We start from the raw sequence: 13,403 nt of genomic DNA, 5'->3' as shown, positions 1-13,403 counted from the left end.
AATGAGAAAACAGGGTTTTCTGTTGTTCTTATTCTTAAAAAAAAAGAGAGACCTGTTTTCCCAAGTAGGGCTATATGACATGCATGACATTATTCATAGTGACAAAAATATATTCCTTGTGTAAGAATTACTGCTCCTACATTGAGTATAATAATATGCAAGGTTTTTATTTTTCAATGCCATTAACCCATTTTCCTAGGAACTTAAAATGTAGGAGAACCTGCCAATGAGCATAGCACAACCAGGGTCAAAATGGCAAGCTGTCTTTTCTGGATGTTCAGATGGGCTCCAGGATCCTTTGCCCTGTGTGCTCGTAGTTACAAAAGCAGAGGCAGTCTGTGGAATTCGTCCAGAGATCTAAAGTCATTGAGACAGACACTTCCTTTCACTTGAGTTAGTCTGACAGCTTGGCTTACGAACCTCCCTTTGATGGGTCTAAACTTTGTGCATATGTCCGAAACCATAAACATCAAAGCCCAAACACGAGTCACTGCTCCTCATCTACTGTCGGTTTGCACCAGTCAAGAGCTGCAGCACTCTGATTCCCCCTTTTCTTGATTGTCCGTATGAGGAGAGTGGTGAGGTATTGTGGGGGCAATCAGGGAACTTGGTGCCGCAGGCTAAAGCTTGGTGACATTTCCATAGTCTCTGCTTCGCTGTGATCTGTTTGGAATTTGAGATGTCCAGTATATGGGGCTGCTAAAGGGTAATTAAAAAAAAAGAAATGGAAAAAAGAAAGTGAAGAAGCAAACACGATAACAATCTGGGAATTAGAAATGGACTTGCTACCCTTGTCTGGTTTCAATGTCTATTGAAAATTACTGTTGCAGGAAGGGAAAAATAGACATAAGTTTTAAAGAGCCCAAATTTTCTTTCTTCTTTTTCTTTTTTTTGATTTTGTTCTAAGTTGTTTTTTAAACCATAGTTTTTGCTAGACTCCTATATTAGAAACATCTGTTCTGGATTTTCCTGGTTTTGCTGAAATACTCCTTGAGGACGAGAAAAGGTACAGGTACATTTCAGCAAAGAAGAGATAATTTGGAGGGAGTCATTAAAACTCTATGTTGAAATATAGTATGAATAAAAAGAACAAAAATCAATGCAAATTCTTAGCACTTTTGTCAGGAGAGTCTTTTGTTTCACTAACTTGGCTTTCTTTGGAGACCACAGATGTCTGCAATGCTCCACACTCCCGTACTGTTTCTACTATTTAGCTGGCAACGGCCTAAATATACTTTTACTCTCAGTTTAATCCCTGTATAAAGTTTTGCTGGCACATATGTTGATGAAGTATATGAAGTGATGCCACTGATACTGCTGTGGAGTCAAAAGTCACAGCAAAATGTTGGGTTTTAGCAAAACAGTCCTTTTGTTGCAATTACTTACTCTGGTTGGGAGGTGCAGAAATGCACTGCATTGCTGGCGTGCACTAACTGCCTCTGCATCCAAAGCCCTTGTAGATGTGGTTGGCAAAAGGCTTTCTGAGTGGTACAGAATCTTAACACAAACAGAAGCAGTCCCCAAGTATTAGTTCCTTTGAGTCCTGAAAATGTTTTGTAAAGGTTTACATGAGATACAGTTTTGATTGTTTTTCAAATACAATTTCAGAGGGTATTTTTCCTGGAAAAGAAGAAATTTAAATTTTCTTGCAAAATGAAGGTTTAGATTTCTGTTCAATTGTAATAACATTTTTATAATGAAAGGATTGACCCTCTCTACAGCGGTAGGTGTATAGGAGAAATGGAAATCAGACTGTCACATTTAAAGATAGTTCAGAAATAATGAAGCAATTTGTGAAGTAGAGATCTGCTTGTACTGAGGTATAGGTCTAGGTTTATCTTTTCCTGTTCTTACTGCTCTTGATATGAAGTAATTACAAAATCTCCAAACATAAAAGTAAAAAAAGTTTTATTAAGAATTACAATATCCATAAGATGCAACTAAACAGTGAAATGGACAAAAATATTTGTAATTCCTTTAAAATTGTTCTCTTTTTCTTCATTCTTTTGAAGACAAACAGCATGAAGTTGAAATCCCTTCTCCAACACAGAAAGAGAAAGAGAAAAAGAAGAGGCCTATGTCCCAGATCAGTGGAGTCAAAAAACTGATGCACAGCTCCAGCCTAACTAATTCCAGTATTCCCAGATTTGGAGTTAAAACAGACCAAGAAGATGTTCTTGCCAAGGTAGAGAATATATAAATCCTTGAATTTAAACCATTGAATTAAAATAGCAGGTAGACTTGTCAGTATTATTCCATCCTCTGCTTATAAGCATTGATTTCAAGCTGTAAGCACCAAAGGCTGGCCTCACTTGAAATAATACAAATTTTGTGAAGTGGAAGAGTAACCAGTAAAATCAGAATTGGGCCATAAGGGTTAATTTCCATGTGGAGATGGACTGTAAAGTAGCATTTGTGTATATATTAGTAAAGCTGCTTATTCATAAATAATATCTGAGGAATGAAGAGTAAACATACCAAATACTGTTACAGGAATGAAAATATATAGCAGTCCTATGGTTTTTGAAAATGCACAGCTGGTATATAGCACTACAGCTATCCTTCCAGGTGCTGTCTTCAGCTGTATCATTTTATGTACATCATTTGTGTTTTTATTTTTAGTGACGTTTCGTATGACTTTTGCACCTGCAGCTAACTAGTTCGCAATAATCTAAAACAGGCATAAAGGGATTATTAATTTCATTTTAGAGTTTTTCTTTGTGAAATATGCTTATCCTTATGTTTTCAGGAATCTCCCCCTTTATTTGAAGAGTGTTTCTGAGAACCAGGGAGACAGCAGCAGAACCACAGTGTCTCTGGAGGTTTCCTCCTCGCTGAACTCTGCTGTCACTGGGCAGTAAGATAGCAAAGTGTGTCAGTTCAGCTCATTCAAGGTAGCACTTTTCCCTGTGGAGCAATCCATTTAAGAGGCACTTTCTTTCCTGCTTAGTGAATTAATATCTGAAAAGCTGGTAGCTGCAAATTCAGGTATTACAAGACTAGTAGCAGGCAACTTTCCCGTTTTCAGAGTTTAGCATATAATTTTCACAGTGGCCATGTTTGAATCTTCATGAATCTGCTGTTTGTAGCTGTTTCAGTCAAAAATCGCTAGAATTTGTGTGTTTGTTAGATTTCAGTGTGTCTGTTGCTTAATTCTGCTCTAGGAACTAGAAAATGTGAACAAATGGGGCCTTCAGGTTTTCAGAGTAGCAGAGTTATCTGGAAACAGACCTTTGACAGTCATCATGCACACCATTTTTCAGGCAAGTAGTAGCAGCCATGCTGCTTTTTGCTTATCTTAGAGATTTCTCTGGACTTCGTGATCTTTACTGTTTCTCTTTTCCTTTTCTAGGAACGGGACTTGTTAAAAACATTTAAGATTCCAGTAGACACTTTTATAACTTACTTGATGACCCTAGAAGACCATTACCATGCAGATGTGGCATATCACAACAACATACATGCTGCAGATGTTGTTCAGTCAACCCATGTCCTGCTATCAACCCCAGCGTTAGAGGTAAACTATGCTGAGGTGGAAAGGAGGCAGGTGTGAGAGAAAGGGACATACTAAGACTCTCTTAAACTAAATATTAAAGATCTTAGTTTCTGCAATAGTTTTAAAAGAAATCTTAACATATCTTTCATCAATTGTGCTCTTTTAAAGCTATGTTGTGAGGATCAAAGCTTGTTTACATGTAAATATTGTGCAGAAAATGTCACATCTTTTTCTTTTAAATCATGGTTTTATACTTGCAGATTTGTGCTGTCATAACCTTTTTCATTGTAATACAATGCATAACTTGTTTCTACCATTTCATTAATAATACTACATCCTGTTCTTTCATTGTTTCCCATGTGTGATTCTCACTAACCACAGTTTGTGGAATTGCTTAGGAAAGGTGGTGATAAAACGGGATTTCCTCAACAGGGCCATTTGGGTTTTGGTTTTTGCTTGTACATATTCATTGTGGTCCTGAAAGGCTACTTTTGTGTTTGTTTCCTAGGCAGATTGGGACATATACTAAATTTTCATTGAACTATCATTTTTTTCATAAATATTTCAGAATTGTTTGGGAAAAAAATCACATTTCGTGTGTTCTTTTCTGAAGAATTCTCTTGTTGGAAGTGCTTAAATCTCTGAAGTAGAAGGAAGTGGAAGACAGATGGAGATTACTTTCCCTTTTTTAAGCACAGTTCAGATCTTAGCATAGCGAACATTGATATATCCCAGTAAGTTGTTGGAAAAAGGCAGCTAAAGCAAGCAGTTGAAATTTTAGTAGTTCAAAAGGATTTGCCCTCATTTTCAAGGACTTTTTCATAATGATCAATCTTTCATGTTACTGAATGCTTTTGCTTTACCTTCTTCTTAACAAGAGGACTATAAGTGAACCTTGAGACTGTTGGCAGGTCTTGATCCTTAAAGACTCAGGAATTCTCTTGGGAAAGATTTTCTTTATCTCAAGAAGGAAGATCAGATTATGTTCTTAAATCACCACTGGCTTCACCAAGCAGCTGAACTGGTCGTCAGTAGCATTTTGTTTTTTTTTTCCAAATCAACGTTTTTCACGGCCTTGTTCTTGGCGGAGCTTTAGCCAGTAAAATAGCAAAGTCCGCCTGGTGCCACTGCTGACCCACACACTTCTGAACTGTTCTTGATCAATCATGAAAGCAGTTACATAATGTGGGTGCTTGTGACAACAGGGGACTGGGCTCAGTGACATGCCAGGTCCATTGCAGTCCTATCTTCCTAATAATCTCACACAGAAGAAATATCAGTAAGTGTTAAGTAAGATGCCTTGCAGTGTGTCACCATTTCCTTTAGCATCATTTAGGAAATGTGCATCTTTCAAATACAGGACAATACGTAGGAGTCAGGCTGAAATTTTTAACTTCAATTTGTGCTCTGGGTTGGAAAACCTGTACTTAATGATGTAATAAAAGCAGATTTATTTACAGACCGAAGCTGAAAAAGCTCCGGTTGTTACGGAATTTAGTGAATGCTGTCAGTGTGAAGTAAGGATTATTTTACTTTGGCCAAACTTGAAATATTTATGAAATTCTACATAATTGATGATTTTACAAAAGTTTGTGATAGCCTGTATGTAAAATCTCTTTGAGATCCCTGATACCGTTCAAATGTGTTTTGGTTGCTTAGATCTAGATTCAAACTAGAGTCCTTTTTATTGAAAAGTTTTTTTCATTGATTAGTGATTGTCATTTCTGTTTCATGATTTTCTAGGCAGTGTTCACTGATTTGGAGATTCTTGCAGCAATTTTTGCCAGTGCAATACATGATGTAGATCATCCTGGGGTTTCAAACCAGTTTCTTATCAACACAAGTAAGTTTGATGTTTAGTGGTTTTCTCAAAAATTTGCTGCAAGATCTGCACAAAGCACCTGAAAAATACACGGTTCATTCCTTGTTTGCTTCTCTCCATTTTCTCAGTAAATAGATAGGTGTTGGTATTTTAATCTGGATATTGTTTTGCATTTCTTGTAACTTTAAAACTAATATACATAGTACCCTCTAGCAAGAACTACTAAGACATGAGCTATAATCCCTGCACTATTTCAATGTATTGGAAGTGGTCTCACCTGGAAATTAGTTGGTTTGCATTAAATAAATAAATTTGTAGGAAAAAATGAAGTAAAATAAAAAAAAAAGGAAGACAACAGTTTATGGATTTATGTTGGAAGCATATGATATCACCAAGGATAGCCATACATTCTTAAGACATTTAGAAAACAAGTCTCTTTTTCGCAGACTGACAGGCCCATCTCAGTCTCTCCCTGGCTGCTGTACTTGGTTTCTGATCTCTGCATACTCATGCCTTTTGAACTGAATTTTCCCAGCCTGTCCCTGCAGGCTATGGAAAACCTTTTTTTTATTATTTTTATTTGTGAGTCTCTTGCTGGCATTCCCATGTGTGGAAGAAAAAGCCCTAATGAAACGAGACCCTAATGTCACCTCCAAATTTGAAACCTAGTGTACTTGTTCTGCTTTTCTCAAGGCTGTTCTCTGTAGCATTGCATGAATCTCTCCCTCCTCTTTAATCTTCTACTAGAAGAAAAACACAATTAGCTTCATTAAACCTGATCATGGTGCACTTATTGAATGCCTTGTTGCCCCAATGTAACCTGCCTTGATTTCAGTGGCATATGTTACCATTGTAAGTGGGTAGCACATTACAATGTAATTACATTACATTGTAAGTGCAAGTTGCATCATATAATGTTATTTCTTTAGCCGTCTGACAATTTCTTCTTTTATGGTAACTGACCCAGAAGTACAAAAGTTGAAATAATACTAATAATCCAAGAACAGAAGAAGAAGAAGCAGCAGCTACAGAAACGGAAACATAGCTAGGGTTGTGTACTTGACTCATCTGGTTGCACATTTATAGATACTGTCTTTCCTGCACTTTGGTGAATCTGTTGCACAGGTGCTAAAATAATATGACCCCAGATCAGCAGTATAGTTTGAAGCAGGGAGCTCCTCTTCTGACTCATTGCTGCTGTACGTTCGAGTAAGTCCTGCACTCCAGTTGAGCCTGCATCTAATTTTATTTGCCTTAATGGCCTGAGGGCTGCCCTGTAGTGAAATTCAATTTGATGACTCATCTGCAAGGAGGGTGATTGGGATTGACTCTAGATTTCTGGTGCTTTATTGGTAACCAGTACAGTTCACCAGCACGGTATAGGAAGAGTGTGAATCAAGCTTTGTGCACAAAAGAGTGTGTAACACCTAAATTCTTAGGAGTGGGCATACATAAGTAAAGTTTTTATTTGTTTGTTTGTTTAATCAGAAATTGAATATCAGGATATAGTGGTGGCTCTGAGGGTGCTACAGAGAAACCACTGAGTTGTTTGGGTTTAAGCAGGATGACTGGCTAGTTGAAGGGACCAGCAGTGACATGTAAAGCTTTCACTTTTAGGCAGACAGCTGAAATTCAGCTAAGTTAGGAGTGATTCTGATGCTGCTTATTTAGTGGCTTTGAAGAAATGTCTTGTTTTTCTCAATTCAGCTTTTGATAGAGAAGGCTTCCATGTCAATCAAGTAACATCACTAACTGGACCTGCCGTTGCCAAGCTGAGAGAGACAAAGGGATTTTATCCTTTTTGCGTAGTTCTGTGTACAAAGAAGAAACTGTAATGACAGAGATAAAGACCATCTAATTTAGGTCTCTCAAATCTTAGATTTTCCTAACCTCTAAAAGGTCATTTGCTTCCACCTAGTTTTGTTTTCCAGTGAAACTTACAATGTATTAACATTTCACTAAGTATAAGAATACATTTCTTAAAAGCATAGTAGACTTACGTGTACTTAAAGTATATACCTATTTGCCATATTTCGTCTTACTCTTTATAATTACTCACATGGGAAATTTCTGAACATTATTTTCCTATTTAAGGATTTAAAGTCTATTTACAGGGTTGTCTAAAAATCTGATTCCCCTTGAATGCTATTAAAGACCAAACAAATACAGATTGTATTAGCACCAGAGGAGATGCTTATTTGATCACTGTGATCACTGATTCACTATCCTGAAGTTTATAATGTGTTACAAAGATTACCAAGGGGGAATTTCTTCCATTTCCACCTCCATTACAAAACTGAGCACATTCCAGCTCTGTAGCTCCAGCCCTTCCAAAGTGTTTTGGCGATGTTGAGTGCTTTGCAGTTGGGGTCATCAGAAGGCTGTTTGAAAGGAAAATAAACTAGCGCCTGTCTTCTTTGTAAGAAAAATAACAAACAGGCAAGCTTTGTAAATGTTCTGTGAAAGATGAAAGAGGGGTCATTTGACAAAATCACTCTCTTTTTCCTTCTGCTATTACGATTTTGCTGCCATTGAGATAAGAAAAGGTAGAGGAAGGGTTTCCTGATTCAGAAGATTGATGTATTCAAGGCAGGAGAGGAAGACAGCAGGAGAATGGATAATGAGACTAAAGAATGAGACTAAAGAAATCTGAAGAGCAGAGCTTTTATAGGCACCCCATTGAGCCAGAGAGGTTTTAAAACAAAGCTGCTGTAAGAGAAGATAAAGACCTCAACGAGTAGAATAGACTGACGTATGGTTAGATTTAGGGTGAAACAGCTGTAAAAAATCGAAGTTAGTATCACATGTGACAAGTGTGATTGCATAAAAAGTATTTGGTTTTTATGACATATTCCTTTGCAACCCATGTAAAACATATGCAAACTGACTGTGCGGTATCCCCAGGTGGAATCTAAAGGTGTGCAGAAAATTGTCATAACTGCTTTTTATTTGTCAGAGCTGGCTGTTCAGCGAGAAAAATGCAGACCTTGCTTGTGTGCCTTAGCACAGGCATTGCTAAGAAGGTGTATGTTATTCTCACAGCCATATGGAGTGACCTGATCAAGTTAAGAATACTTTGGTTACAGAAGGCATCAGGCATTGACTATGCTCAAGTACAAGGCAGTAGGCAAGGCCACTGCTTGCATTTTCAAGCCACATGGCCTTCCAAGGAAAAGACCAGAAGCGTAACTGTTGCCATCCTACCAGCCTCTTCTCAAAATATTCAATTGCCATGGACTAATGGCCTGTAGGCGTAATTGGCTAGGCATCTGAGTGCCTTAGCTAACTGCAGAAGGACATGGTTTGAAAACCAAGATGTGTGCGCTCTGCCTGACCTGCAGCAGGTCTAAACTTTCTATAAGTTCATCTGTAAATCTTGTTATGAATTTAATGAATTTGAAAAATCTTAAGGAATTTGGTAGAAGGACAATGTTTAGTAACGTTCCGCCCTGCGATTGTTATTGCAGATTCTGAACTCGCCTTGATGTACAATGACTCATCAGTACTGGAGAATCATCACTTAGCTGTGGGCTTCAAGCTGCTGCAGGAAGAAAACTGTGATATTTTCCAGAATTTGACCAAAAAACAGAGGCAATCATTGAGGAAAATGGTCATTGACATTGTGAGTTCTGCTTGAGAGTCCCTCCTCCACAGTGCTACCAAGTTAAATAATAAAGCACAGAAGCATTTAATGATAAATTACATGTCATTAGTCCCATAACCAATGAAGTAAAAGTTTGAAGTTTTATCATGACTTATCCAAACATGAATAGTGGGTTCTTTCCAGTTTCAGTAACCATGTATACCTTTTTAGAAGGTATACAACCCTGCTTCAAGCTGTTTTAGTACTGACATATATGCCATTTCAGCATCACAGTTAGAATGCTGAATGCCTGATGAATTCTTGATGAATTTAGGCTGAACAGAACATTCTGAACAATCCTTAACAATCATTTGGTTGTATTCTTAAAATAAGCAAAATTAAAACCTGCTGTATTGGACACAAGTGACATACAGGAGTCAGACTTTTGTTGTGTATTCAGACACAGGAGTTATGTGTTCCCTCCAGAACTGTTCATTTATGTGTTCAAAGATTTTTTTAAAAGTCAGTAGAATAATTTACATATTACTCATTTAATTTTTTATTTCTTTCAAGGTACTTGCAACAGACATGTCTAAGCATATGAATCTATTGGCTGATTTAAAAACTATGGTTGAAACCAAAAAAGTGACCAGTTCTGGTGTCCTACTTCTTGATAACTATTCAGACAGGATTCAGGTAAGAAAAATCATCTATAGATGGTCATTTGTATTAGCTTACATCCTGAATAGCATTGGCCTGCCCATTCTCCAGCATGGGTTAGATCAGCTGTCAGTTCTCACACCATGGCTCACTACCTTCCCTCTACTCCCTCTTATGTTTCTACCTGCGACATACTCTGTTAGGTACTGAATGACTCTCGGAGAGAGTAACAAGGTGCTAGAGTACTTCTGGACTAAATGAGGCCATCCCTTCAAATTATCGGCACCTGACTGGTCTTTCTCTCAAAGATTTTCTGTCCCTTATACAGGCAGAAGCAGCAGAAGTGAGGTAATTCATGCCTATGAATTGTGAAAACTGTGAAGAACACCCAAGTACATAAGTTTTTGTTGTTTAGAATAAATCTTGCACAAGATTCTGTTTGACAGCCACCAAAAGTGTAAATGGACAAGGAGCTGGTTTTCTCCAGTGTAATAACACTGCAGGTGTTCAATCTGTTTCAGGTTCTTCAGAATATGGTGCACTGTGCAGATCTAAGCAATCCAACCAAGCCACTCCATCTCTACCGCCAATGGACAGACAGAATAATGGAGGAATTTTTCCGTCAGGGAGATCGGGAAAGAGAGAGGGGAATGGAGATAAGTCCCATGTGTGATAAGCACAATGCCTCTGTAGAAAAATCACAGGTAATTGACTTTGAGTAGGGAGTTAAATAACACAGTGTGACATTTTAACAGAAAAGGAGGGTCCATAGCCATGTTTTGATTAATTTCTGAATGCACTATTTCTTTTTTTTTCTTCTGTTAATCAGCTTCTGAGTAGTAAGTGAGGGGAGCTGAGATTTTTACTGTGAAAATGCAGTGCATGACAGTGTGTTTGCTGAAGGGATTCCTTTGCTGTTGTGATCTGCAATGAAGCATACACGTCAAAAGAGGATATTGCACAGCTACTTATTAGGGTTTCCTTTAAAAGCAGAATTAAATATAAAGCAGCTGTTGGCTCACTAGATACAGTGGAATTGTTTAGAATGAACAGTTCATTTGAAACCAAATCCTGTCCAAGTCCCTATCCAATATCCTAAATCAGACTTTTTGAAATGTAAAAGACCGTATTTACTATATAAAACAGTATGGTTTCCTTTCAGCCACCTTTAAGGGTAGTGCATCTAGTATCTCTTACTAGTGTTATATTTCTCATACTTTATGTGACTTATAGCCATAGTTGTTTGTTTGTGAATAAGAGCTCATCCTAATTTTGTATTATTTGAAACAGGTGGGTTTTATAGACTACATTGTTCATCCATTGTGGGAGACATGGGCAGATCTTGTTCACCCGGATGCCCAGGATATCTTAGATACACTGGAGGACAATCGAGAATGGTACCAGAGCACAATCCCTCAAAGTCCCTCTCCAGCACCTGATGACCAGGAAGAGGGCAGGCAGGGCCAAACTGAAAAATTCCAGTTTGAACTAACACTGGAGGAAGATGGTGAATCAGACACCGAAAAGGACAGTGGAAGTCAAGTAGAAGAAGACACCAGCTGCAGTGACTCCAAGACTCTTTGCACCCAGGATTCAGAATCCACTGAAATTCCTCTTGATGAGCAAGTAGGGGAAGAAGTAGAAGAGGAGGAGAACCAAACTGAACCTTGTGTGGTAGAAGACCATTCTCCTGATACATAACAATGAAGACACAGTCTCTTTCTCTCTCGCCCTCTCCCTTTCTTTTCTTCTCTCTCTCTGTTCTTTATTTGTTTGGTTGGTTTGTTTTGGTTTTTATTGAGTAATGGTTTCCAAAGTGAATGTCATATTCTACAACCATGGTCACAATGCGCTGTCATCTGCCAGGATGTTTGTTGTTCAAAACTGACCTTGATGACTCAGTTTGGCACTCAGGAATACTGTAACCAGAATTTTCACCTCCATGGCATCAGAAAGCAGGGGGGAGAATATCCATAAACCACACTCTAGTTAGCTCTCCATTTGGCAGATTTGATTAGATAAAGCTAGTGTTTTCAGAGGAGTTTCACCTCCCAGCCAAATGCTGGTATGCTGTGGTAGTTTTTGAATTCATTGTATTTCACAAGCAAAGCATTGGATAATGTTCATCATGAGAGAAAACAGACAGAAAATAAACTGAGGCTTCTACTGGAAAACAAATGCACATAAATGATGGGACACAACATGATTCTGTTACCAATAGGAAGATGAGCTGTGGAAATTGCATAATTTTCTAATTTCAAGTCTTCCTGATATGTGACTAAAAAAGTGTGACCAGGTGGGTTGCACTAACCTCTGCATTTTGTATAATATGTAAAAGAGAGATCTTTTGTAGAGCTTACTTTTATTATTAAATGTACTGAGGTATTATATTTAAAGAAAAACACTTTCAGACTTCATCTGCCACTGGTTATTTTCTTTCCAAAGAGTAACTTGCAAGCTTTCAGTACAAATCTGTGCTACACTGGATAATACTTCTGGTTTTTTTTTTCTTTCCTTCTGTTTTGGGTTTTTTTTTTAACCTTAGAATCTCATGGTAATATTGAGCTGTAAAAGTCTATTATTTTTTACATTAGTGAGTTTCATGCATATCCTTTCTGTTACATAAAACTCTTTCAGTGTGATTGCTTTTTTGTTTGTTTTTCATCACAATTTTCCCAAATGTATTAGAGGAACTTACGTTGTACTTTTGCCCTCATAGTGGCCTGATCCTGGCAATTCTGTCTTACTACATGAGCTGGTCCGAGTGAAACCATCTGGGACCACTAAGATTAGGATTTGCAGAATTGTCGCCTTACTACAAAAGCAGCTCCTCTGCTATACTAATAAAATTTGTCCCTCTGAAACATGGTTTCCAGACCATTTTTGGCTGGGAGTTATAGACTGCTAAATCAGAACAGGCCAATACAATGTATGGAATATTTGTTCTGGAAAAAAAAGCATTGGTGTAGTATTTCCAGTTTTGACTCTTTTAGTAACTTTTTTATCTGTGTCAGCTATCTAATCAAACTATTTGCTAATCTGAGAACGTACAATGTAAAAGTAATGATTAGCATTATTTTTTCATGTCTTTGTTGCAAGAAGAGCCAGGTCAGTCTTTTATGTTTTTAAGTAAATGAGCAATGCTTTATGAGAGTGGTAGTTTACTTCACATTATTTCGATCTTGTATCCTTTCATCCTTTATCCAGCTTGTCCTGAGGGAATCCTGCTTTTAAGTTTGATTAGTACTGAAAGCTTCTGTAACTTGGAAAGTCAAAGTGAGGGAGGAGTTCATATTTGTCATTTACCAGTGGTGGTGTTCAGTCACATGAAAGAAGAAGGAGTTTTATTTCCTCCGCTTTACTCTTCATTCGAATTGTGATTTTGAGTGTTGAAGATGGGTAATAGTTGCCTAGGGAAGCTAGCAGACTCCCACTCTAAAATTCTGGTAAAATGACAATATCAAGATGATTTCTTAACAAAAGAAGATAGCAACATCTATTATTTCCTATTTGGATTAATTTTGTAGTAGATTTGCAGATGTGAATACGGGGGGTTTTTTGAGTGTCTGAGATCTAGAATAAAAACCTGTTTAAAAATGATTGGCTAATAATTCAGCTTTTAAATGCACTTTGCATTGTTCTATATCCAGGTCATAGTTTTCCCTACCTTTAGCCCTCACAGGGCCTTAGCACAGAGGATGCTGAAGGAGGAAAGAGAATGAAGACAATTCATGGGGATTTTTTTCAGTTTTTTACTACTTGTTGTTGTTGTTGTTGATGATGATGATGTTGTTGTTGTTGTCGTCGTCGTTGTTGTTGTTGTTGTTGTTGTTGTTGTTGAT

At 37.6% G+C, this 13,403-nt stretch overlaps 1 protein-coding gene across 1 annotated transcript; it reads left to right on the top strand.

Annotated features, from left to right (window-relative positions):
* Positions 1-2,005: 2,005 nt before the first annotated feature.
* LOC104619505 (cAMP-specific 3',5'-cyclic phosphodiesterase 4D) lies at positions 2,006-11,505 on the top strand (the record flags this gene model as incomplete). The annotated part of the gene is made up of 8 exons (XM_010285400.1): positions 2,006-2,185; positions 3,165-3,263; positions 3,353-3,517; positions 5,240-5,339; positions 8,786-8,940; positions 9,475-9,597; positions 10,083-10,265; positions 10,852-11,505. Coding segments are annotated over 8 exons (1,416 nt in total), but the record flags the coding sequence as incomplete, so codon positions are not given.
* Between the last annotated feature and the right edge of the window lie 1,898 nt (positions 11,506-13,403).

The sequence above is a fragment of the Phaethon lepturus genome, unplaced genomic scaffold, assembly GCF_000687285.1.
Source record: "Phaethon lepturus isolate BGI_N335 unplaced genomic scaffold, ASM68728v1 scaffold33730, whole genome shotgun sequence".
Classification (NCBI taxonomy): Eukaryota; Metazoa; Chordata; class Aves; order Phaethontiformes; family Phaethontidae; genus Phaethon; species Phaethon lepturus.
The sequence above is the reverse complement of the archived record's forward strand: the minus strand, read 5'-3'. Positions and strand labels throughout refer to the sequence as shown.